Source organism: Lipotes vexillifer, unplaced genomic scaffold (assembly GCF_000442215.2).
Source record: "Lipotes vexillifer unplaced genomic scaffold, Lipotes_vexillifer_v1.1 scaffold272, whole genome shotgun sequence".
Taxonomy (NCBI): Eukaryota; Metazoa; Chordata; class Mammalia; order Artiodactyla; family Lipotidae; genus Lipotes; species Lipotes vexillifer.
Genome location: NW_006772469.1, coordinates 3,168,781 through 3,196,184, shown reverse-complemented (window position 1 = coordinate 3,196,184; position 27,404 = coordinate 3,168,781). Strand labels below are relative to the sequence as shown.

Here is a 27,404-nt window from a genome sequence, read left to right as displayed (position 1 = left end):
GACTCTAAGCTCTTTTTTTTGGCCATGGATAATCTGATCTAAATTTTCTCTTTCCAAGCTTTCCTTCCACTATTTTTACCCCAACCAAATATATCTACTTTCAATTTTTTTCATTAATTTTTTATTAAAGTATAATTGCTTTACAATATTCTGTTCATTTCAGGTGTACACTATAGCGATTCAGTATTTTTGCAGATTACATTCCTTTAAAGGTTTTATAAGATAACCGGTATAGCTCCCTGTGCTATACAGTAAATATTTGTTGCTTATCTATTCAGTATATAGTGGTTTATATCTGTTAATCCTGTATCCCTAATTTGTCCCTCCTCCCTTCAATTTCTGTTTGCTATTTATCTGTAAAATGGTCCCCCCTCCTCTCTCTTTGCCTAAGACCTGCTCTCCTTTCAAGACCCAGTTTATCTCGGTTCCTCCATAAATACAAAACATTTCTCTGGCTTTCTTTCCCTTCTTGCTCTACCTACTAAAACCTCCTTTTTTTTTTTTTTTAAATTAAAAATCATGTGGAATTTGGTTGACTCATTCCATACAACAGCTCCCAAATGTGCACCTCCAATCCAGACCTCTTTCTAGAACTTCAGATTTGTGTATTCAACAGCCTTTCTGACACTCCCACTGAGATGAAAAATGGACATCTTTCACTCAACAATTCCAAAACAGACCTCCTCATCGTTTTCAAAAAACGGCTGTACCTGATGACAACTCATCTTTCTAGTTGCTCAGGTGAAAAAGCCTGGAACTGTCCTTATTGTCTTTCTCTCACACCCATATCTAATCTGTCTAGGTATCCGGTAGACTCCACCTTTAAAATATATTCAAATCTAACCACTTCCCACGATCTCCCTTGCTATCTGCCCAGTGGAGCCACCACCCCCTCTTCTAGATTACTGAACTAGCCACAGAATTGGTCTCCAGGTCTCCACTTTGGCCCCTACCTGCAAAGTCTATTTTTGCATAGCAGCCAGAATGATCCTTTTCAAACACAGTCATACCATGTCACATTCAGTGGCTCCTGTTTCACTTAGAAAAACACTCAGAATCTTACAATGACTTACAAAACTCTCCATGATCTCTCCCCTCCCTCCACTCTCTCCTACTCATCTCAGGCCTCCTCCTCCCCCAGCTACCTCCACTCTGCACACTGGCTGCCTTGCTCCTCTTTAAAACAGCTACATACACTCCCATCTTAGGCTCTGTTCGAGCTGCTCCCTCTGCAAGAAACACTCTTCCCTTGCATGGTCTTCAGGGCTCACTCCCTCACCTTCCTCAAGGCTTTGCTTAAATCTCTTTTCAAGGGAAAGTATTCAGATGCCTTATTTAATATAACAATGTGCCCCCAAACTTTCTCTCCATCTCTGACACAACTGATGTTCCTTATTCTGAAATCACCTTAGTCTTAAAACCACCTCGAGTCACGTTACGCTCCCCTTAGAACTAGCAAAACCTAGAAAGACTTCCTCTTTCCAGGAAGCAAACAACCTGTACATTCCAAATGAGTCATTAAGCTTCAGCATCCCTGCACACAGAAACTGTGCATGGTTATAGGATGCAGACAAAGATTTGTTTTCCTGCTTCTGTGAAAGAGAGGTGAAAAAAGACAGATGGAGGTACAGAATAGGAAGGAGGATGGAGAAAGAACGCCATTTCAGTGAGCAAAACAGTGAGATACCATATACCACAAATGTCTGTAATCTCAACCACATCCTGAGGGAACAGGAAACCTACACATTACAATATCTACAAAACCTATAAATTGCAACGTGAAATGAAGACAAAAAGGGGGAAAAAACAACTAGCTATTTTCAAAATAAAAACAGGTGTTGTTAAAGAGTTATCTAGGGATTTCAATAGTGACCCCAGAGTCCATATGGATGCTTGTTTTCCCTGCAATGTTTTCTTACAACAAGAAACAAACTATCTCTCTACAGAAAATATTGAGTTGCTTTGTTTTGTTTGCTGGAGGAAGGATGTCTCTCAAATTAAAATATCAAAATATAAGGGCTTCCCTGGTGGCGCAGTGGTTGAGAGTCCGCCTGCCGATGCAGGGGATGCGGGTTCATGTCCCGGTCCAGGAGAATCCCACATGCTGTGGTGCAGCTGGGCCCATGAGCCATGGCCGCTGAGCCTGCGCGTCCGGAGCCTGTGCTCCGCAACGGGAGAGGCCACAACAGTGAGAGGCCTGCGTTCCGCAAAAAAAACGATGCAGGGGATGCGGGTTCATGTCCCGGTCCAGGAGAATCCCACATGCTGTGGTGCAGCTGGGCCCATGAGCCATGGCCGCTGAGCCTGCGCGTCCGGAGCCTGTGCTCCGCAACGGGAGAGGCCACAACAGTGAGAGGCCTGCGTTCCGCAAAAAAAAAAAAAAAAAGTCAAAATATAAAACCATAAAATCATGAGATGGATGTGGCACTTTCAAGATGGTAGAGGAGTAAGACGTGGAGATAGCCTTCCTCACCACAAATACATCAGAAATACATCTACATGTGGAAGAACTCCTATAGAACCTACTGAAGGCTGACAGAAGACCTCAGACCTCCCAAAAGGCAAGAAACTCCCCACGTACCTGGGTAGGGCAAAAGAAAAAACGAAAAACAGAGAAAAAGAATAGGGATGGAACCTGCCCCTCTGGGAGGGAGCTGTGAAGTCGGAACAGTTTCCGCACACTAGGAAGCCCCTTCACTGGCAGAGACGGGGAGTGGCAAGGGGGAAGCTTCGGAGCCACGGAGTAGAGCGCAGCCACAGGGGTGCGGAGGGCAAAGCGGGGAGATTCCCGCACAGAGGATCGGTGCCGACCGGCACTCACCAGCCCGAGAGGCTTGTCTGCTCAGCCGCTGGGATGGGTGGGGGCTGGGAGCTGAGGCTCGGGCTTTGGAGGTCAGTTCCCAGGGAGAGGACTGGGAACACAGCCTGCAGGGGGCTAGTGCGCCATGGCTAGGCAGGACGGAGTCCAGAAAAAAATTTGGACCTGCCTAAGAGGCAAGAGACCATTGTTTTCGGGTGCACGAGGAGAGGGGATTCAGAGCACCAGCTAAACGAGCTCCAGAGAAGAGCACGAGCTGCAGCTATCAGTGTGGATGCCAGAGACGAGCATGAAACGCTAAGGCTGCTGCTGCAGCCACCAAGAAGCCTGTGTGCGAGCACAGCTCACTAGCCACACCTCCCCTCCCAGGAGCCTGTGCAGCCCACCACTGCCAGGGTCCCGTGATACAGGGACAACTTCCCCGGGAGAACACACAGCGGCGTGCCTCAGGCTGGTGCAATGTCATGCTGGCCTCTGCCGCCGCAGGCTTGCCCCGCATCAATACCCCTCCCTCCCCCAAGCCTGAGTGAACCAGAGCCCCAGAATCAGCTGCTCCTTTAACCCCGTCCTGACTGAGCGAAGAAAAGATGACCTCAGGTGACCTACACACAGAGGCGGGTCCAAATCCAGAGCTGAACCCCAGGAGCTGTGAGAACAAAGAAGAGAAAGGGAAATCTCTCCCAGCAGCCTCAGGAGCAGCAGATTAAATCTCCACAATCAACAAGATATAGCCTGCATCTGTGGAATACCTGAATAGACAATCATCCCAAACCGAGGAGGTGGACTTTGGGAGCAACTGTAGACTTGGGGTTTGCTTTCTGCATCTAATTTGTTTCTGGTTTTATCTTTATCTTAGTTTTTTATTTATTATCACTGGAAGATTTGTTTATTCATTTGGTTGCTCGCTCTCTTTTTTTTAATATATATATATTTTTTTCCTTTTAATTTTTTTGTGAGTATGTATGTGTATGCTTCTTTGTGTTTTGTCTGTATAGATTTGCTTTTGCCATTTATCCTAGGGTTCTGTCTGTCCGTTTTTTTTCTTTATTTTTTAGTATAGTTTTTAGTGCTTGTTATCATTGGTGGAATTGTTTTTTCATTTGGTTGCTCTCGTTCTTTTTTTAATTATTTTTTATTTTTAATAATTTTTTTTTCAATAACTTTATTTTATATTTTTTCTTTCTTTTCTTTCTTTCTTTTTTTTTTGTGTGTAGTATGAGGGCCTCTCACTGCTGTGGCCTGTCCCACAGCGGAGCACAGGCTCCAGATGCGCAGGCTCAGCAGCCATGGCTCACGGGGCCAGCCGCTCTGCGGCATGTGGCATCTTCCTGGACCGGGGCATGAACCCGTGTCCCCTGCACTGGCAGGCGGACTCCCAACCACTGCGCCACCAAGGAAGCCCTCTTTCTTTTTTTTCTACCTTTTCTTCTGAACCGTGTGGCTAACAGGATCTTGGTGCTCTGGCCAGGTGTCAGGCCTGAGCCTCTGAGGCGAGAGAGCCAAGTTCAGAACATTGGTCCACTAGAGACCTCCTGGCCCCACATAATACCAAACAATGAAAGCTCTCCAAGAGATCTCCATGTCAATGCTAAGACCCAGCTCCACTCAATGACCGGCAAGCTACAATGCTGGACACCACATAGCAAACAATTAGAAAGACAGGAACACAACCACACCCATTAGCAGAGAGGCTGCCTAAAATCATACTAAGGTCACAGACACCCCACAACACACCACCGGACGCAGTCCTGCCCACCAGAAAGACAAGATCCAGCCTCATCCACCAGAACACAGGCACCAGTCCCCTCCACCAGGAAGCCTACACAGCCCACTGAACCACCCGTAGCCACGGGAGGCAGACAACATAAACAACAGGAACTATGAACCTGCAGCCTGCGAAAAGGAGACCCCAAACACAGTAAGTTAAGCGAAACAAGAAGACATATAAATACACAGCAAATGAAGGAGCAGGTAAAAACCCACCAGACCAAACAAATGAAGAGGAAATAGGCAGTCTACCTGAAAAAGAATTCAGAGCAATGATAGTAAAGATGATCCAAAATCTTGGAAATAGAATGGAGAAAATACAAGAAACATTTCCCAAGGAACTAGAAGAAGTAAAGAGCAAACAAACAAGGATGAACAACACAAAAAATGAAATTAAAAATTCTCTAGAAGGAACCATTAGCAGAATAACTGAGGCAGAAGAACGGATAAGTGACCTGGAAGATAAAATAGTGAAAATAACTACAGTAGAGCAAAATAAAGAAAAAGAATGAAAAGAATTGAGGACAGTCTCAGAGACCTCTGGGACAACATTTAATGCACCAGCATTCAAATTATAGGGGTCCCAGAAGAAGAAGAGAAAAAGAGGGACTGGAAAAATATTTGAAGAGATTATAGTTGAAAACTTCCCTAATATGGGAAAGGAAATATTCAATCAAGTCCAGGAAGTGCAGAGAGTCCCATACAGGATAAATCCAAGGAGAAACACACCAAGACATGTATTAATCAAACTATTAGACATTAAATACAAAGAAAAAAAATTAAAAGTAGCAAGGGAAAAGCAACAAATAACATATAAGGGAATCCCCATAAGGTTAATAGCTGATCTTTCAGCAGAAACTCTGCAAGCCAGAAGGGAGTGGCAGGACATATTTAAAGTGATGAAAGGGAAACCTACAATCAAGATTAGTCTACCAAGCAAGGATCTCATTCAGATTTGATGGAGAAATTAAAAGCTTTACAGACAAGGAAAAGCTGAGAGAGTTCAGCACCACCAAACCAGCTTTACAACAAATGCTAAAGGAACTTCTCTAGGCAGGAAACACAAGAGGAGGAAAAGACTTACAATAACAAACACAGAACAATTAAGAAAATGGTAATAGGAACATACATATGGATAATTACCTTAAATGTAAATGGATTAACTGCTCCAACCAAAAGACATAGACTGGCTGAATGGATACAAAAACAAAACCCATATATATGCTGTTTAAAAGAGACCCATTTCAGACCTAGGGACACATACAGACTGAAAGTGAGGGGATGGAAAAAGATATTCCATGCAAATTGAAATCAAAAGAAAGCTGGAGTGGCAATTCTCATATCAGAAAAAGTAGACTTTAAAATAAAGACTATTATAAGAGACAAAGAAGGACACTACATAATGATCAAGGGATCAATCCGCGAAGAAGATATAACAATTATAAATCTATATGCACCCAACATAGGAGCACCTCAATACATAAGGCAAATGCTAACACATATAAAGAGGAAATCGACAGTAACACAGTAATAGTGGGGGACTTTATCACCTCACTCACACTGATGGACAGATCATCCATACTGAAAATTAATATGAAAACACAAGCTTTAAATGACACAGAACAGATAGATCTAATTGATATTTATACGACATTTCATTTGAAAACAGCAAATTACACTTTCTTCTCAAGTGCTCATGGAATATTCTCCAGTATAGATCATATATTGGGTCACAAATCAAGCCTTGGTAAATTTAAGAAAGTTGAAATCATATCAAGTATGTTTTCTGACCACAACGCTATGAGACTAGATATCAATTACAGGTAAAAAACTATAAGAAATACAAACACATGGAGGCTAAACAATACACTACCAAATATCCAAGAGATCACTGAAGAAGTCAAAGAGGGAATCAAAAAATACCTAGAAACAAATGACAATGAATACAAGATGACTCAAAACCTATGGGATGCAGCAAAAGCAGTTCTAAAGGGGAAGTTTATACCAATATAATCTTACCTCAAGAAACAAGAAACAACTCAAATAAACAAACTAATCTTACACCTAAAGCAATTAGAGGAAGAAAAACAAAAAAGCCCCAAAGATAGCAGAAGGAAAGACATCATAAAGATCAGAGCAGAAATAAATGAAAAAGAAATGACAGAAAAGATAGTAAAGATCAATAAAACTAAAAGCTGGTTCTTTGAGAAGATAAACAAAATTGATAAACCATTAGCCAGACTCATCAAGAAAAGAAGGGAGAAGACTCAAATCAATAGAATTAGAAATGTAAAAGGAGAAGTAACAGCTGACACTGCAGAAATACAAAGGATCATGGGAGATTACTACAACCGACTACATGCCAATAAAATGGACAAACTGGAAGAAATGGACAAATTCTTAGAAAAGCACAACCTTCCAAGTCTGAACCAGGAAGAAATAGAAAATATAAACAGACCAATCACAAGCACTGAAATTGAGACTGTTATTGAAAATCTTCCAACAAACAAAAGCCCAGGACCAGATGAGTTCACAGTGAATTCTATTAAACATTTAGAGAAGAGCTAACACCTATCCTTCTCAAACTCTTCCAAAATATAGCAGAGGGCAGAAACTCCCAAACTCATTCTATGAGGCCACCATCACCCTGATACCAAAACCAAAGATGACACAAAGAAAGAAAACTACAGACCAGTATCGCTGATGAACACAGATGCAAAACTCCTCAACAAAATACAGCAAATAGAATACAACAGCACATTAAAAGGATCATACACCATGATCAAGTGGGGTTTATCCCAGGAATGCAAGGATTCCTCAATGTATGCAAATCAATCAATGTGATATACCATATTAACAAATTGAAGGATAAAAACCATATGATCATCTCAAGAGATTCACAAAAAGCTTTCAACAAAATTCAACATCCATTTATGATTAAAAACCCTCCAGAAAGTACACATAGAGGGAACTTACCTCAACATACTAAAGGCCATATATGACAAGCCTACAGCCAACATCATTCTCAATGGTAAAAAACTGAAACCTTTTCCACTAAGACCCGGAAAAAGAGAAGGTTGCCCACTCTCACAGCTATTATTCAACATAGTTTTGGAAGCTTTAGCCACAGCAATCAGAGAAGAAAAGAAATAAAAGGAATCCAAACCATAAAAGAAGAAGTAAAACTGTCATTGTTTGTAGATGACATGACACTATACATAGAGAATCCTAAAGATGCTACCAGAAAACTATGAGAGCTAATCAATGAATTTGGTAAAGAGCAGGATACAAAACTGATGCACAGAAATCTCCTGCATTCTTATACACTAATGATGAAAAATCTGAAAGAGAAATTAAAGAAACACTCCTATTTACCACTGCAACAAAAAGAATAAAATACCTAGGGATAAACCTACCTAAGAAGACAAAAGACCTGTATGCAGAAAACTATAAGACACTGATGAAAGAAATTAAAGATGATACAAACAGACGGAGCCATATACCATGTTCTTGGATTGGAAGAATAAATAATGTGAAAATGAGTATACTACCCAAAGCAATCTACAGATTCAATATAATCCCTATCAAACTACCAATGGCATTTTTCACAGGACTAGAACAAAAATTATCACAATTTGTATGGAAACACAAAAGACCCCGAATAGCCAAAGCAGTCTTGAGAATGAAAAATGGAACTGGAGGATTCAGGATCCCTGACTTCAGACTATACTATAAAGCTACAGTCATCAAGACAGTATGGTACTGGCACAAAAACAGAAATATAGATCAATGGAACAGGATAGAAAGCCCAGAGATAAACCCATGCACATATGGTCACCTTATCTTTGACAAAGGAGGCAAGAATATACAATGGAGAAAAGACAGCCTCTTCAATAAGTGGTGCTGGGAAAACTGGACAGCTACATGTAAAAGAATGAAATTAGAACACTCCCTAACACCATACACAAAAATAAACTCCAAACGGATTAAAGACCTAAATGTAAGGCCAGGCACTATAAAACTCTTAGAGGGAAACATAGGCAGAACACTCTATGAGATAAATCACAGCCAGATCCTTTTTGACCCACCTCCTAGAGAAATGGAAATAAAAACAAAAATAAACAAATGGAAACTAATGAAACTTAAAATCTTTTGCACAGCAAAGGAAACCATAAACAAGACGAAAAGACAACCTTCAGAATGGGAGAAAATATTTGCAAACGAAGCAACTGACAAAGGATTAATCTCCAAAATATACAAGCAGCTCATGCAGCTCAATATCAAAAAAAGCAAACAACCCAATCCAACAATGGGTGGAAGATCTAAATCGACATTTCTCCAAAGATTGCCAACAAACCCATGAAATGATGCTCAACATCACTAATCATTAGAGAAATGCAAATCAAATCTACAATGAGGTATCACCTCACACTGTTCAGAATGGCCAACATCAAAAACTATACAAACAGTAAATGCTGGAGAGGGTGTGGAGAAATGGGAGCCCGCTTGCATTGTTGGTGGGAATGTAAATTAATACAGCCACTATGGAGAACAATATGGAGGTTTCTTAAAAAACTAAAAATAGAACTACCATATGACCCAGCAATCCCACTACTGGGCATATACCATGAGGAAACCATAATTCAAAAAGAGTCATGTACCACAATGTTCACTGCAGCACTATTTACAGTAGCCAGGACATGGAAGCAACCTAAGTGTCCATTGACAGATGAATGGATAAAGAAGATATGGCACATATATACAATGGAATATTAGTCAGCCATAAAAGAAACGAATTCGAGTTATTTGTAGTGAGGTGGATGGATCCAGAGACTGTCATACAGAGTGAAGTAAGTCAGAAAGAGAAAAACAAATAACATATGCTAACACATATATATGGGATCTAAAAAAAAAAAAAAAAGGGTTCTGACAAACCTAGGGGCAGGACAGAAATAAAGACTCAGAAGTAGAGAATGGACTTGAGGACACGGGGTGGGAAAGGGTAAGCTGGGATGAAGTGAGAGAGTGGCATGGTCATACATACACTACCAAATGTAAAATAGATAGTTAGAGGGTAGCAGCTGCATAGCACAGGGAGATCAGCTCGGTACTTTGTGTCCACCTAGAGAGGTGGGATAGGGAGGGTGGGAGGGAGATGCAAGAGGGAGGAAATATGGGGATATATGTATATGTATAGCTGATTCACTTTGTTATATAGCAGAAACTAACATACCATTGTAAAGCCTTTATACTCCAATAAAGAAGTTAAAAAAAAATCATGAGATATGAGAAAATGTTTAGGTTTGGAATTTTGGTCTTTTGAAGGGCAGGAATTTTTTTTTTTTTTTGCATTGATTTATATATTTTTAACAAAGAAAATGCACTCATAAGAATATCAGCCATGTGATCAGCTCCTTTTAGTGCTTTGTGTTTTCATGTTCAACAATCTAATGTCAAGATAAACCAAAAAAATGAACTATAAGGAAAACACTGTCTTATCAATGGAATTTATATATCCAAATATTGCATCTTAGGTAGTGCAAATCAACCATCTTAACTAAATTATAGTTTCAGTGTAGTTTCAAAACAAGATATTATAAAGTTCTCAAAATCAAGTTCCTTACTCTTGAGAAAGCATCAACATTAAAAGGGACAAAATAATAAGCTCACTCATTAAGATGCACTAATAATTTCAAAAACATGATAAATGTCTTAGATACTAAAATGCAACCTTCATTAACAGAAAGACATTATTTCCTTTACATAGTTAATGTTTTAAGAAAAAATGCTTCATTTGGAAATTATTTTCCTACATTACTCTAATATTTAAATATGACTTCAATTTTATAAATATCAAAATATAGTGTATACTGTTTAAAATCCCTTTAAAGGAGACTAAAGGAAAAAACAAAACAACCTACAATAAATTCTATACAAACATTTTCTTGTAATGGTCTCCAGTGTTACTATTTGTACTTTCTTTACTGTAGGATGCAACAATATTGAAGGTCCATAAATTATTTCTGGAGAGAGTTATTTTTAAAAAAGTAACTTTAAGTGAACAGTGACTTACACATTCTGTGGCTGTGACTGTTAGTGAGCCCGAGATGACAGAATTTCCTCCATTAAAGCTCACTGAAACATCAAGAGTTCTGAAAGAAAACGCAGAAACAATAATTAACAGTAATTAAAAACTGGAGTTTTGTGGAAAATTTTTCTTTCCTTAAATAATTCAGAATTAGCCAGAGAGTCTACTTTAAAAGTCAAAGAGTTTGACCAGTTATCTCAGCATTTTTCTTTCTTAGTTCTAGTTCTTACTCAGTAGTCAGAGGCAAATTCCTTAAGTGATCTCATTGTTCCTAAAAGAAGCATTAATGTCAATAGAAACGTGAAGAAATTCCTGTTGTTGTCATTGTTTTAGTTTAAAGTAATAAATTTTTAGGAAAAAAATTAAATTAAAATATTCCTTAATCCAGAAAAATGCTGAGATTGTTTCAGGTTCACAAAAACCTAAAATGGGGAAAATACTTCCATCTGACTTAGCTTTTCCCTGTCTCTAGACATTACCATTATCACAAGATCATTGTTTAAGAATATAAAAATGGAAATAGACAGAAACTGGGCATAGAGGGAACTTACCTCAACATAATAAAAGGCATATATGACAAACCCACAGCCAACATCATTCTCAATGGTGAAAAACTGAAAGCATTTCCTCTAAGATCAGGAACAAGACAAGGGTGCCCACCCTTACCAGTATTATTCAACATAGTTTTGGAAGTTTTAGCCATGGTAATCAGAGAAGAAAAAGAAATATAAGGAATACAAATTGGAAAAGAATTAAAACTGTCACTGTTTGCAGATGACATGATACTATACACAGAGAATCCTAAAGAGGCCACCAGAAAGCTACTAGAACTAATAAATGAATTTGGTAAAGTAGCAGAATACAAAGTTAATGCACAGAAATCTCTTGGATTCCTATACACTAATGATGAAAAATCAGAAAGACAAATTAAGGAAACAGATTTGCCACTGCAACAAAAAGAATAAAATACCTAGGAATAAATCTACCTAAGAAGGCAAAAGACCTGTATGCAGAAAATTATAAGACACTGATGAAAGAAATCAAAGATGATACAAACAGATGGACAGATATACCATGTTCTTGGATGAGAAGAATCAACATTGTGAAAATGACTATACTACCCAAAGCAATCTACAGATTCAGTGCAATCCCTATCAAATTACCAATGGCATTTTTCACAGAACTAGAACAAAAAATTTTCCAATGTGTATGGAAACACAAAATACCCTGAATAGCCACAGCAACCTTGAGAAATAAAAACGGAGCTGGAGGAATCAGGCTCCCAGACTTCAGACTATATTACAAAGCTCCAGACTTCAGACTATACTACAAAGCTATGGTAATCAAGACAGTATGGTACTGGCACAAAAACAGAAATACAGATCAATGGAACAGGATAGAAAGCCCAGAGATAAATCCACACACATATGGTCACCTTATTTTTGATAAAGGAGGCAAGAATATACAATGGAGAAAAGGCAGCCTCTTCAATAAGTGGTGCTGGGAAAACTGGACAGCTACATGTAAAAGAATGAAATTAGAACACTCCTTAACACCATACATAAAAATAAGCTCAAAATGGAATTAAAGACCTAAATGTAAGGCCAGACATTATAAAACTCTTAGAGGAAAACATAGGCAAAACACTCTATGAGATAAATCAAAGCAAGATCCTTTTTGATCCACCTCCTAGAGAAATGGAAATAAAATAAAAAATGGGAACTAATGAAACTTAAAATCTTTTGCACAGCAAAGAAAACCATAAACAAGATGAAAAGACAACCTTCAGAATGGGGGGGAAATATTTGCAAATGAAGCAACTGACAAAGAATTAATCTCCAAAATATACAAGCAGCTCATGCAGATCAATACCAAAAAAACAAACAACCCAATCCAAAAATGGGCAGAAGACCTAAACAGACATTTCTTCAAAGAAGATATACAGATTGCCCACAAACACATGAAAGGATGCTCAACATCACTAATCATTAGAGAAATGAAAATCAAATCTACAATGAGGTATTACCTCACACCAGTCAGAATGGCCATCATTAAAAAATCTAGAAACAATAAATGCTGGAGAGGGTGTGGAGAAAAGGGAAGCTCTTGCACTGTTGGTGGGAATGTAAATTGATACAGCCACTATGGAGAACAGTATGGAGGTTCCTTAAAAAACTAAAAATAGAACTACCATATGACCCAGCATCTTACTACTGGGCATATACCCTGAGAAAACCATAACTCATAAAGAGTCAGGTACCACAATGTTCATTGCAGCACTATTTACAATAGCCAGGACATGGAAGCAACCTAAGTGTCCATCAACAGATGAATGGATAAAGAAGATGTGGCACATACATACAATGGAATATTACTCAGCCATAAACAGAAACGAAATTGAGTTATTTGTAGTGAGGTGGATGGACCTAGAGTCTGTCATACAGAGTGAAGTAAGTCAGAAAGAGAAAATCAAATACCGTATGCTAACACATATATATGGAATCTAAAAAAAACGGTACTGATGAACCTAGTGGCAGGGCAGGAATAAAAACACAGATATAGAGAATGGACTTGAGGACACAGAGAGGGGAAGGGGAAGCTGGGACAAAGTGAGAGAGTAGCACTGACATATATACACTACCAAATGTAAAATGCATGGTTAGTGGGAAGCTGCTACACAGCACAGGGAGATCATCTCAATACTTTGTGATGACCTAAAGGGGTGGGATAGGGAGGGTGGGAGGGAGGCTCAAGAGGGAGGGGGTATGGGGATATGTGTATACATATAGCTGATTCACTCTGTTGTACAGCAGAAACTAACACAACATTGTAAAGCAATTATACTCCAATAAAGATATTTTTTAAAAGTTATTATAAGATGCAAACTATTATATATAAAATGGATAAACAATAAGGTCTTAATGTATAGCACAAGGAACTATATTCAATATCCTGTGATAAACCATAATGGAAAAGAATATGAAAAAGAATGTATATATGTATAACTGAATCACTTTTGCTGTACACCAGAAACTAACACAATATTGTAAATCAACTATACTTCAACAAAATAAAATTTTTAAAAAAATGCAAATAACAAACCATTGAAAGAAAAAATATAGAGAAAGTGATCATGAAAGACAGAGTAAACTAAAAGAAAAAAACAAAGTAACACAATTTACATATTTGTAGGCATTTGTTGTAAATGTTCAGGATTTTAAAATATCCTGACAAAGGCAGAAAAAAAGGAGAATAATTTTTGCCCATTGCTAAGAAATAGCTCTCATTCTGAAAATATGAATTCAACTAATAATACAATTAAAAATAATTATAATTTCATTAATTCAGGTTCTAATAATTCATCATTTGGGATCAGTAGGTAATTTTTTTTTTCATAGCTCTAAGAAGATATCAAAGAGAAAAAGATGACAAGGAGTTTTTAAAGTACTGAGGAAACAGCTCTTTTCCAAAAGAGTTTATGAAGTATATTACCACAGAATAATCAGTATACCAACAAAACAAAGCTATCCATTCATTAATGTGGAAGCAGTAGGCAACATTTTGTTAATCTAGCTTCTATAGAACACCATGCTCACAAAATATTCTAAATTCCAAGAATTAAAAGCCAGAAACTTTGCTTTAATTACTCTAAGTTTAGATGATTTCTTCTCTATGCCTGGAGTTGTGTGCCAAATACTATTAGTTATGGAGAGTTAGGATAAAACAGAAGCAACCTCAAGCCACTGGTAAGATTTTCAGTAATGATGCTAGGGAGAGGAGATGAGAAATATTATTCAGTCCCTACCATGGGCCAGATGCTATCCTGGGCACTTTATGGATATTATCTCATTTAATTCTTAAAAGAATTCTTAAAGTAAGTAGTTTCACAGTTTTACAGCTGGGGTACATAGGCCCCAAAATGTTAATTACCTTGCCCAAAATGGTAAAGCTAGGATTCTCACAAATTTTGAATTCTTTCCATCATACCACACAGGCTTGAAGAAATGAAAGTTCTTAATGTGTTTTTTTCCCTCAATGTGATATTTAGTTTGAGCCCCCAGGAAAGACAGGACTAGCAAATTTCTAGCTGAACTCTTCTTCAAAATTCAGGATTACTCCTATTAAAAATATTCCTTGTAAAATATTCCCTTTAAAACATTTTGTTAAAAAAAAAATTTAGCTAAATCCAGAAAAGAACAAGAACTTGGGATATTTATATCAACTTAACTAAACTTCTGAACTATTCCAACACAGAATGCCAAGTGGCTTATTTAAGAAAGAAAACTTAAACCTACTTGCTTTTTCTGCAGAACTCAGTGCCTTGTTTTGCTTTGTTTTTTTGAAGATTAAGCATAGTTCAATCCAAAATTAATGTTTCCTAGATCCTAATTCCTCTACTTTAAAGCATGTACCAGAAAGCATATGACACAGAAAGCATGGTTTTGGTTTGTGGGGGAAGATTACTGGATTCATAATAATGTATGATTGTTGCAGGTAATCTTATTGATTCAACTTTAAAGGGATCAGTAGACATTGACCAAAGTTGTTTATAATCTGGCATGTAGAACTCACCAGAAATGAACCAGTTCTCTAATTAATGAAGGAAACATTTAATGCTTATCCAAATGGAATAAGAACAGAAGATGTATTTTACAACAAAATTCACTCTTTTCTATAGTTTCCCATAGCATGCTGATGAGGTCTTATAGGCAACCAAACCAATTTGCACATTATTCTTAAAATCTCAGTCTAGTATAATGTAGCTGGTGTCTGATCAAACTGAGTTAGTCTCCACAGACATGGAAAGCCACTGGATGATTCTTTTGACACATGGATTCAGTTGAAACAATATAATATTCACCTTCCTGAGAGCAGCAGTAGCACAATCAAACCACTACCAGAAACAAAAGTACTAATAATAACAGTGTTTATCGATTCCATACTATGAGCTAAACACATTAACACATCTTCTCACTTAATTCTCACAACAACCCACTGAGGGAGGCTATAGCATTATCTCCATTTTCCAAATAAAGGACCTGAAGCTTAAAAAGGTAACTTACCCAAATATTGGACTTCTCTGGCTCTGTAGTCAAAGTGCTTTCACTTCTACTGCATACCACCTTAATCCTCAGTAAGTGCTTTAGGGTCTTACATCTAAATTTCACTCACTGGCAAGAGCTTTGTCTCACTTCTCCAGTGTCACTCTTCCAATTTCTTACTATATTCACATATTTCTCATAGTTGTAATGGCATTTACTATATGATATTTATTTGTGAACATATGTGTATATTTTTATATGTATATATATTTGCTGGGAAATTTTTTCAGAAGTGTTGCAAACATGAAAAACACACTCTAAAAGTTATTTCTGCTTTTAAATTTTGTTGTTTCTTTAGAAAAAAATTTTGAAATTATTGGTATGATACTGGCACTGTTATGAGCTGATATTTTTGTCCAAAGCTCTGCTACTCCATTGCTGGCAAACAGATTGATAAAACCCATCTCACCCTCTAACCCAGACTCAATACCTTGACCTTTCTTTGCCCCAAGACTCCAATATACGTATATCATGTTTTGTCATATTTTATGTAACTTGTGCTAGTATCTATGGATTTCTCATTCTGATTGCTATATAACTTTTATTGCTGGTTAGTATATTTAGGACAGTAGAACTCATACTCTCAGTTACAGAAACTTTATTATGGGCAAAAATGTATTAAAGCCACACTGTTTTCACATAATTCCATAAAGGAGAGGTGAGTAAAGAGTTTATCTTTATCTGTCCCAAGAATAAAATAAAACTGAAAAAGGGGATAGATTCAGCCCACATGTTGGGGAATCAGGAGTTATAGGTTTGAACCCTAGTCACTACCCTCTCAATCTTGCATTCTTCAATGTGTAAAAGGGGGATAAATGTACCTATTTCAGAGTTGCTTTGGGAAGGAGAGCTTGATAAAATAATGTACATAAAATGTCCAACACAGTGCCTGGAACACAGCGGGTACTCTATAAATTACTGTAACATCTGACTATTTGTCTAAAAAATTATTCAGCTATCAAGGTACTTTTATACAAACATTTTAGATCCAAGTTAAAAAACAGCACAGATAATATAGAAGAATGTATTGCAGCAAAGAAATAATTGCCTAATACTTTTTTGTTTACTTTAAAGAATTTCTCTTCTACTTACTTCCATATAAAAATAGAGCTAAATTGTTCCCAAAATGCCTAGTATAACATATAATGTCATGCAAGTTCGTGAAAAGAAAATTTCAAAGCTATTTCCTTCCTGTTACAAAATGTTATCTTGATAAAACCCAACACTGCAACTATGTTGAGCTGTGTGCTTGAACCTAACACTTAAAATTGTACTCCAGGGCTTCCCTGGTGGTGCAGTGGTTGAGAGTCCGCCTGCCGATTCAGGGGACACGGATTCGTGCCCCGGTCCGGGAGGATCCCACATGCCATGGAGCGGCTGGGCCCATGAGCCATGGCCTCTGGGCCTGCATGTCCGGAGCCTGTGCTCCGCAACGGGAGAGGCCACAACAGTGAGAGGCCCGCGTACCAGGAAAAAAAAAAAAAAAAAACTGTACTCCAAATTGGTTTCTGAATGTTGGCCAGTAAGTTCAATCAATCACTCAATCAGTCTATTACTCCAGTATTTATAAATTGCCTACAATAGGCCAACCTAGGCTGTGCTTGGTAATAGGGCTGCAATAACAAATGAAACACAGCATTACAATGTAATTGAAAGGAAGCCACATGAACAATTACAATAGAATGTGATATTAACTAAAATAGGTATAAGCACAAAGGTACTAGAGGACCATGTGGGAGTTACAACCGGCTGAGCCTTGCTCGGGGGCATCAACAAAGATTTCCTGCAGGAAGTCACCTCTATGATGAATCCTAAAGGATGATCAAGAATTAGTTAGGAAAAGAGATTAAAAAGGGATCCAAGAAGATGGAGCACTATTTGACAAGCTGGAAGATAAGAAAGGCACAGAACAGTCAAGGAATAAAAGCCATTCAATATGGCATCAACACAGAATGTGAGAGTGAGAATATATGGCTTGAGGCCGAAAAGGAGAGTACGAGAAGGATAATGAAGAACCTGGGATGCCATAGTTATATATTTAGAATTAGTCTTATGAGTTTTTAAGCCAGGCAGAAATATGGTCAGAATTGTGTTTTACAAATATCAATTGTTGCAACGTAGAGCATGGATTGGAAGAGTAAATTTCTACAGTAGAAGACCAGTTAACAATGTCATAGTGTATTTCACTGTTGGTAGGAATGGAAATTGGTGCACCTACTATGAAAAACAGGATGGAGTTTCCCCCCCAAATTAAGAATGGAACTACCATATATGATCCAGTTATTCCACTTCTGGGTAGTTATCTGAAGAATACAAAAACACCAATCTAACAAGATATATGCACCCTGATGTTCACTGCAGCATTATTTACAATTGCCAAGATATGGAAGCAGCAACGTAAGTGCCCATTGATGGATGAATGGCTAAAGAAGACGTAGTATATATGTACAGTGGAATACTACTCAACCATAAAAAAATGGAATCTTGACATTTGTGACAACATGGATGGACCTTGAGGGTACTAAGTGAAATAAGTCAGATGGAGAAAGACAAATATGTACGATCTCATTCATATGTGGAATATAGAAACAAAGAAATAAAACAAAACAAAACAAAAACAAGCACCTAGATACAGAGAACAAATTAATGGCTAACAAAAGGGAAGAGCGGGAGGGCAAAATGGGTAAAGGGAGTCAACTGTATGCTGACAGATGGAAACTAGACTTTTGGTGGTGAGCATACTGTAGTGTATACAGAAGTCAAAACTTAATATTTGTATACACGAAGCTTATATAATATTATAAACCAATGTTACCTCAATTAAAAAAAAAAATTTTTTTAAGAATTTCTCAGTGAATTTCAAATAAGGACCAAAGTAGAACTGAACCAAATAGTGTCAATGAGGGTAATCTGAAATGAAATTTAAGAGGTATTAAGCAGTTAGATTAAAAAGGACTTGGACATTTATGGGATGTAGGAGGTGAGGACGAAGGAGTAGTTAAAGATGGCTTCAAAGTTTGTGTTTTGCACAGGAAGGTGGGTAATCTCGCACAGGAAACATGAAAGAAACAGGTTTGAAAAGAAGTACATGAGCTTAATTTGGGAACTTCAGGTCTCATTTGCCTAAGGGAAATCCAAGTTAATGAGCTGACATTTGGATAGTGGACATTTGGTTGGTTTCAAGCTAAGGGAAAGATCTTGTCTGGAGATTTGGAACTCAAAGCAAGAAAAGGAAGGCTTAGAGAAGGTGAGTTTATGGGTCAGGAATCCAGCCATGGTGAAAACTGACTAGGAACTGTAAGAAGAGGAGCCGGAGGTAACACTGGAGAAGAAACAGTCCCGGAGGTGAGACTATGAAGTCGTGAAAGACAAGGAAAGACCTTCTTCTGAGACAGGACTGGCCCACAGTGCAGATAATTCTGGGTGGTCAGGGAAGGCGAGGCTCAGAACTGAGGACTCCTTCAACTCCCTTTTCTATAAGTTGGTTCTACATTGTTTAGAATTGCTTACAAATATGTTCAACAGCTCTTTGCTCCATCCTCAGAACATTTAAGTAGAAGGATAGAAGAAACCTGAACAACTTAACAAAAAGACTGCTTGAAGTGCATTTTAATGTCAATTGGTCCTCAATTAATAGTGATAAAACTAGGGCTTCCCTGGTGGCACAGTGGTTGAGAGTCCGCCTGCCGATGCAGGGGACATGGGTTCGTGCCCCGGTCCAGGAAGATCCCACATGCCGCGGAGCGGCTGGGCCCGTGAGCCATGGCCACTGAGCCTGCGCGTCCAGAGCCCGTGCTCCGCAACGGGAGAGGCCACAACAGTGAGAGGCCCGTATACCGCAAAAAAAAAAAAAAATAGTGATAAAACTAAATTCAAGGGTACTAAATTCATTCCACATGAGAAATTATTAAATAGTATTCTGATATATAACTAAGTAAATAAAATTCAAAGTCCTATATAACTAAGCAAATAAAATTCAAAATCCTAACGGTCACAGTGCTTTAATTTAATGTTTAAAGATGTAACACAATTCCAGAACAGGAGAATAGCTCATTGCCATACGTTAGGGCTACTCTGATCTGAGGAAATTTCATACTGCATAAAATACGGTTGACATTTCAATCATAGCAACCTATTTGCAAAGTATTTATTTGCTGCTGACTTTATGGATGTCCAATAAAAGACTGCCATTTTATGATCCATTTAAAAAGATGAAAAATTAAATAAAATTGTGAAAGACATTTGCTGGAAGTAATAAATAATTTACCTCCAATTTGCACATACTGAAAATTAAACTGGCAACTACTCAAAGAGCTATTAAAATTATGGTGACTTAAGATAGTTTGAAATCAAGTGCTACTATTTAATACTCTGCAGAGCTTTTTAAAAGTTAGCTTTATGCATAATAAATTATGAGGTGAAAATAAGGTTTCATATTTGTGAATAAAGACTCTACTTCTAGTTATGAATATATATATAAATTAATGTTTTGTTTAAGGATATTTTCTTCAAAGGGGTAAAAGGATAAAATAATTGAATAAAATAATTTCTTTTTGAGATACTCAATATATGTATATAACTAAAACAAACACTGCAGTCAGGAAGATTGCTAGATTTCAGAAGAAAGAAAAACTATATCAGAATTGTACTGGACATCACACCTACACTTTTATTGTAAATGTTTTCAGTATTATACTGAAAATAATCCCATTTTAACTGCATTGTGTATCTTTTTAAAAAGATGCTTCAAAATGATCACTCAATTTTTAGTGCCTTTCATCCAAAAAAGTCAAATATTTTAGTAATAGTAAAAACTTTAATAATATAAAATTTAAAAGCAGATATATAAGAGGATTTAAATACATATTTAAGGAATATCTTCCATATCATCACATAGTTGTCCCTCTTTGAACACCTTTAGTTACCACTCACTAAATGATTCCAGTTTTTACAAAAATCTTTCTTATATTGAGCTGAAATGTGCCTCCTTTTACCTTCCACTCTTTCTCTTGTTCTTGGAGCAATAAAGAATAAGTCAAATCTATCTTTCACATGACAGACCTGACATTTGGAGAGCTGATGTGTCATACCTGAATCGTGTCTTTTTCAGTATTTTAATTCAGTATTTTAACATTTTCACACTTGGCAAGATTTTGTTGGCCACCCTAGACGTACTTGAATTAACTATTGTTCCTCTTAAGAGACAATTTCTAGAACTGAATATAATATTTAGGATGGAGATGCAATGCAGATTAGGTGAACTTATCACATTTATAGGTATAATCAGAAAGCAACACACTGTGTGAATGAATACATAAATGTTCCACCATTGGGGGAGGGGTACAGAGAAATATAAAAACTGAGAGGCTCCTCAGCCTTAACCAATCTCACCAAGATTCTAATGTTTATATTCAAAATAAAGATATAACAAATGTCCTGGTATCCATGATTTAAAAAATAAATAAATCCAGTCTCATTCCTCATAAGGAAGAGAAGAAAGGATAAAGTTATGGTTGCATCACCTGCTACTAAGATAATGGAATTGGGGATTGTGTAGGTATACAGATGGATAATATTTGGTCATCATGTGGCCTAGTGCTCCTGGAATGGGAGGCTGGGTTCCCCTGAAGACATTCACCCAGTGTCAAGGGGCTATCAAGGCTGTAGCTTGGTGTCCCTGGCAGGCCAAGGTCCTGGCAACTAGAAGGCGACCCAGTGATTGACACATTCACATCTAGAATGTCTACTATGGGGCCTGAGTGCTGTGGATGCTTCCAAGTGTGCTCCATCCTCTGGTCCCCTCACTACAAGAAGCTCATCCCAGGCCATGGCTTTGCCCAGAACCAGCTTGTTATTTGTAAGTACCGAACCAAGGTGGCTGAGCTCAAAGGTCACACAGTTCAGATCCTCAGTCCAACCATAAGCCCAGATGGGGGCCCTGCAGCTATGGCGCTGCTTTGACATGGACCCTGAACAAGGGAGGAAGTGGGAGATCAGTGCAGCCAAAGCAGCCTCATCCACCAAGTCATCTGTTGACAACCAATTCATCACCTCAGTTTTTTGGTTTTTTAAAGAATTTTTCTAATAAAAAAAAATTTTTGTCATGTCTCCCTCTCAAAAAAAATTGATAAAATAAATTCACATAACCATACATATATAGGTATATATATATTTCTTTTAACTGTTCATGTGAGAAGCTGTGCTAAAGGCAGAATTTGTCAAACCAAGAAAGGGAAATGGAATTAATTTATTCCAGGCAAGATGAATTATATTTAAAAAAAATCACAACATTGAGGAAAATAAGATTCCATTACCAAGTCAGGCTCTAACCCCAAGTCTGCCACACATGCATCTCAGTGATCCTTCAGTATCAGATGCTTAAAAATTTCCACATACACTGATGTCCCACCACTTCTTACTGAAACCCTCTGTCAACTGTCTTTCCACACTGCCTTTTAAGGGAACTAATACTATCAGTTTCCTCTGATTTAGATATTTATTTCATATTTGCCAGAAGATTCTGGCCAATGTTTTTGAAAGCACATTTAACTATACCATATGCCTCCTTAAATCTATCAAACAAGCTGTAGGATCAGGCTCTGGTTCATTCTGTTCTGTTTTTCTTTCTTCACAATGTGTTTATGTATATTTACCCAATTTGCTCTGTTCTTCTTGCCAAATTACAGGTTTGAGATCTCAACTATTGCAGAGCAGCTGTGCTATTGTTGATGTCTTCCTAAACAAGGGTCAGAGAATAAGCCCATTTTGCAAGAACGGGTGACACCTGCACATTACACCAGGAGGCCACTGCCCTCAGAAGGGTAGGATCTGCAGAGCTTCACAGAGTCCTTCCTACTCAAACTTAAGACATTTTGGATCAAATGAACCACTGGCAGAAATTAACTCCCAAACAATCTACAGATTTTTCTAGGTAAGACAATTTGTTTAACCATATGACATTTTTAAATTAAATTGTGTCCAATGAAAAAAAAATAGGAAAGAACAATCTCAGAAAGAACAATCTCACCTTTACATTCTTTCTGTTTAAAAACTAAAAATATGTTCATTTTAGTCTAAAATTCTATACCAGATAAAGAAATTTAATACATAGAGATGTCTCTCAAAGAAAGGACTCCAAAGACCCATTCCAACAATGCTAAGCAACGATAAACCTGGATAAGATTTGCCCAGATAGCTTTAACTTTTGTTTACTCCACGACATCAATTTCCAAATGCAAACCTATGTCCTAGCTACTCTGCTACATTCTTAGTTCCCATCTCCAAGTAAAACATCTTTATGTTAAGCCTCTTTCAAACCAAAATTCATGAGCCCTGGATTTTTAAAGGAATAATCCTCAAAGAAAATGTAATTCAGGAAGTAACATAAAGATGAGAAAGGAACTGATAGAGCACACTAATGAGACGAGACACATGTCCGTGGCTCCAGCTCTGAGACTGTGCATCTGGCTTTGAGGCTGTCTGTCTAGGGTTATTTCACCAGCATGCTGTTAATTATTTAAGTGAGAGGACAGGGGGAACCATCACCACATCTGTCACCCTCACACAGGAAAAACTTTCATTCATGGTTGGGCAAGATGTGTTTATTTGAAACATAGACTAACTAGCTACTTAATGGTTTTGAATCCTTAGCCAAAAGCTAATTAGACAAACATATTAAGCACAGTCACCTTACAAGGCTAAACTGTTTCAGTTGTGTTGATTTTAATCCAATCTCATAAGAGAGCTCATCGCCTACAAAAGTATCTGAAGGAAATTCAAGGCAAAGGAAAGGTCCAAATTACTTGCAACATACTTAGTAGAACAAATAATGATTTCGCCAAATGTCCGATACATTAATAAATAAAATCTTCACATATTTTGCCTCAGTGGTGTCATGTACTTGATAGACAAAAAAGAAGCAAAAGTAATTATTTTAGATCGCTTTCCAAAACGTTCTCAGCTTGCTTGTAGGTGAAACATTAATGTCAAAAAGCAAACAAATGATTTTTTCTCGTGCTTAATATTTATTATGTCTTATATGATTTTTAGAAATCACATCTTCTGAGTATTTAGCCAATCTACAAATCACTAAAGAATACCAGGAGTATCTATGGCAGTCTCTTAAAAAGGAGACTGTGCCCCAAGGCAAATTCTAGAGAAAACAAATTCAGTGTTGGATAGAACAGGTATATTGCATTTTATAACTACTTTGGAGAAGAAAGTAAGCTGTCTTCCTTAACTAGTCATTACTATGAAAAGGTCAAGATAGTTTCCTGCTCTCTTAAATGATATGATTCCCCAAACAGAATTCTGATCATCTTTCTCCTACCTGATATACCCAGTAATCAAATGCACTCTTTTAGCTATTTATATAAATAGTAAATCAAAATGCTTGAGAAAAATGTATTCATTCTTTCATGCAACAAACATTTAGTGAATCTACTATCTGTCAGGCATTGTGTCAGTGCTAGAGATATGGAAAGAAACAAAAATAACCAAATTCATCCCAGCAGGAGGATGAATAACAACAATAACAAACAACTAAATGCTTTGGAGAAAAAGTGAACCATGAAAAGAGAATAGAGACTGTTAAACTCAAGGGAGGGGGAAGATTGTATGATTAAATAGGGTGACTGGCAAAGGCTTACTGAGAAGGTGGTATGTTGAACAAAACTTGAAGTTGAGAGAGTGAGACAAGAAGGAAGGAGCCTTTCAAGCCACTGGAATAAGCTCAGGTGGTTAAAGGACAACAAAGAGGCCAGTGTGACCATAACAGAAGGGGAAAAAAGAGGATGAAGTTGGAGATGCAGTGAGGGCTAGATCTTGTAGAACCTTATAGAACATTGCAGTGATTAGACTTCCACTCTGAATGTAATGAGGAACTCATTATCAAGGATTTTAAGTGGAGGGGTGATATAAACTGATCTGTTTTAACAGGATCACTTTTGCCAAGGACAGAAGAAGAAAGATGGGTTGAGAAGCTAATAACCTAAGCAAGAAATGACAGTAGTTTGGTCTAGGGTGGTATCAGTGGAGGTGGTGGGGAAGGACTGGATTCTGAACATGTTTTGAAATCAGAGCTGAGATTTGCTTATGGGCTGCATAAAAGAGATCAATAATGAGTCAAAGGTTTTTTACCTGAACAACAAAAAGGATGGAGCTGCCAGTGACTAAGAGAGAGAAGACAGCTCTGAAAGCAGACTGGGGAGAACAATCAGGAGAATCAATATGGACTTATAGATTCAACAAAATAAGACCAATCTTTAAGTCAACAGATTTATCTTTGCTAATACAAGACTATTACTCAGAAAGCCATTGAGTCCCACTGTGCCCTTGTGGTACAGATGGCTCCACACAAAATGGATGGGCCTTAAATTCCAAGGCCAGTCTAATTTGGCCATAAGCATGTTACCAATACCAGATTATTATATGACTCAGAAAATGAATACTTTTTTATAGAAAGAAAATAGATTCTGATAGTCTTCCTTTTATAAGTTATATTATGCAGCTCTTTTCAATCAATTTCAAATAGAAAGCTGATACTGCTCCAATTTACTTGGATGACCAGAAGTGATGTCCAACAGATATCTTAAATACTTAAGCATCTACAAAAGTTAAGTGCTCAAGTGAACTTCAAACTACTAAAATGATTTTCTTAGGTTCCACAAAGGAAAATATAATCTTCACTCTCTGAACACTAATCCAGACTTTGGATTGGGGCCTTATGTATTTTAATTTCCTCTGATCCAGAGGAAGGTTTGAGATCAGTACATGGTGATTCTTGAAAACTGTATCCTATCCATTATCCTAAGCATATTGCATCTACTACTGTTGGACAAGAGAACATTTGAACTATTTGCAATCATTTCCTGCATAATAGAGAGGGCAGGGGGAAAAAAATCACACATGGAAATATTAAGTTGATGGTGAAATTATCTGTATATAGGTGATTAAAATAAAAGCCCTTCTTCCAAACTAAATATCCCTTATTTTATCCAGCTATCATGGTTTATTGCCACACCAAAGAACAAGAAAATATACTCCTTAACAGGACTGGGACACAAATTAATGCACAAATATTTCCTAGTCTAAGTTGTGCCTTATTGAGCCATGTTCCTTTTGCTCTTCAATCTTAATATTTAAACACTACAGTCATTAGTCAAAATCCCACTTTGAAACTCTTGTGTGTATGTGTATGTGTGTGTGTGTAAATTCAATACTCTAAAGTTCAAAATAATGGCTATGGCTTTATTATTTAAAGGCTCTAACAATATTTCTCAAATCTATCCAGATAAATATTTATAGAGCCTTTTAATCAATATTTAAGAAACAAGATAAAACAAACTTTACCCTTTTCAACCCACTAAGAATATGTATAGTTAAAGTACTAACCAGAGTGATTTGTCTAGGATTTACTATTTCATGTTTCATCTGTATATCAAGAAAAGATAAAATAAAACAACCAATGTATATTTTGTCACCATTTCCTTATAATTTGTAGCTAAAAAGTTTTAAAATGATTTTCATAAAGTACTTACTGTCCAACTTCATTCAGGGTAGGTGTAGGACAAAGCATAGAATTACTTTCCACACTCACTGGCATTACACCTATAAAATAAAATGTCATTTAATCAATAAAGGGTTTTATGTATCTCACACAGTTTCATTAAAAATATGAAGAGACGCAGCAATCAGAGTTCAAGTGTGGGACATTAGATACATTAGCATGAAAAAAACAAAAAGATACTCATCTAAAGAAAGAGGAGAAGGAACGCAGAATGAAAAACAGGAAGAGATTATATGCCTCATTGATATATAGAACTGGTAATCATAAATTATGATTTTTTGAGATTAAATTCACATACAGCTTGTAGATACTATAAAATTATCACCTTTTCTCCCTCAATTTTGCCAGTATATTAGATTTTCAAGGAAAAATTATATATATTTTAAAAGCAGAATTTAAAAATGATAGAGAAGACAAATGTCCAAAGGATAATACATTTCTTTCAAGAGTTTAATAAAATAATTGGGTTTATAATATATAAACACATCTTATAGAATGCTTAAATTGCCTTGCAATTTTAATGGCATATGAGAAAAATGATCTAGACTACAAATACTCAGAAAAGTTACATAATTAGATGGATAATATTAGAATACAAATGATGAAAATACAATCTGACTCAATTTATTTGAAACTTAATTTAATAAATTCAATCCTATGTAGCTATGTGTAAAATATGTTTATATTATAATCAACTCAAATATGTAATCAATAGGAGTAAGGTAGGGCTTCCCTGGTGGTGCAGTGGTTGAGAGTCTGCCTGCCGATACAGGGCACACGGGTTCGTGCCCCGGTCTGGGAAGATCCCACATGCCACGGAGCGGCTGGGCCCGTGAGCCATGGCCGCTGAGCCCTCGCGCCCGGAGCCTGTGCTCCGCAACGGGAGAGACCCCAACGGTGAGAGGCCCGCGTACCGCAAGAAAAAAAAAAAAAAAAAGGAGTAAGGTAAAGCTAATGCTTAGATACAGATGACTACTGAAAAAAAATGGTTAAATTATTTTGTCCTCTTCAGTTGTAGAACTTAGTAGGAAGAAAGTTTTTTACTAATATTATTGTCTTTCC

At 37.3% G+C, this 27,404-nt stretch overlaps 1 protein-coding gene across 3 annotated transcripts in view; it reads right to left on the bottom strand.

Moving 5' to 3' along the window:
• ANTXR2 (ANTXR cell adhesion molecule 2) overlaps positions 1-27,404 on the bottom strand; it is a 165,235-nt gene that overhangs the window by 97,866 nt on the left and 39,965 nt on the right. For 2 of the 3 annotated variants that reach the window (XM_007447566.1, XM_007447567.1), the window contains exons 10-11: positions 26,314-26,383; positions 10,659-10,737 (exon numbers count right to left, since the gene is read on the bottom strand). The exons of the other annotated variant lie outside the window; for it this stretch is intronic. In XM_007447566.1, coding sequence (XP_007447628.1) covers positions 10,659-10,737; positions 26,314-26,383 — 149 coding nt within the window. The remainder of the gene's footprint in view (positions 1-10,658; positions 10,738-26,313; positions 26,384-27,404) is intronic. 3 annotated transcript variants of the gene reach the window in all.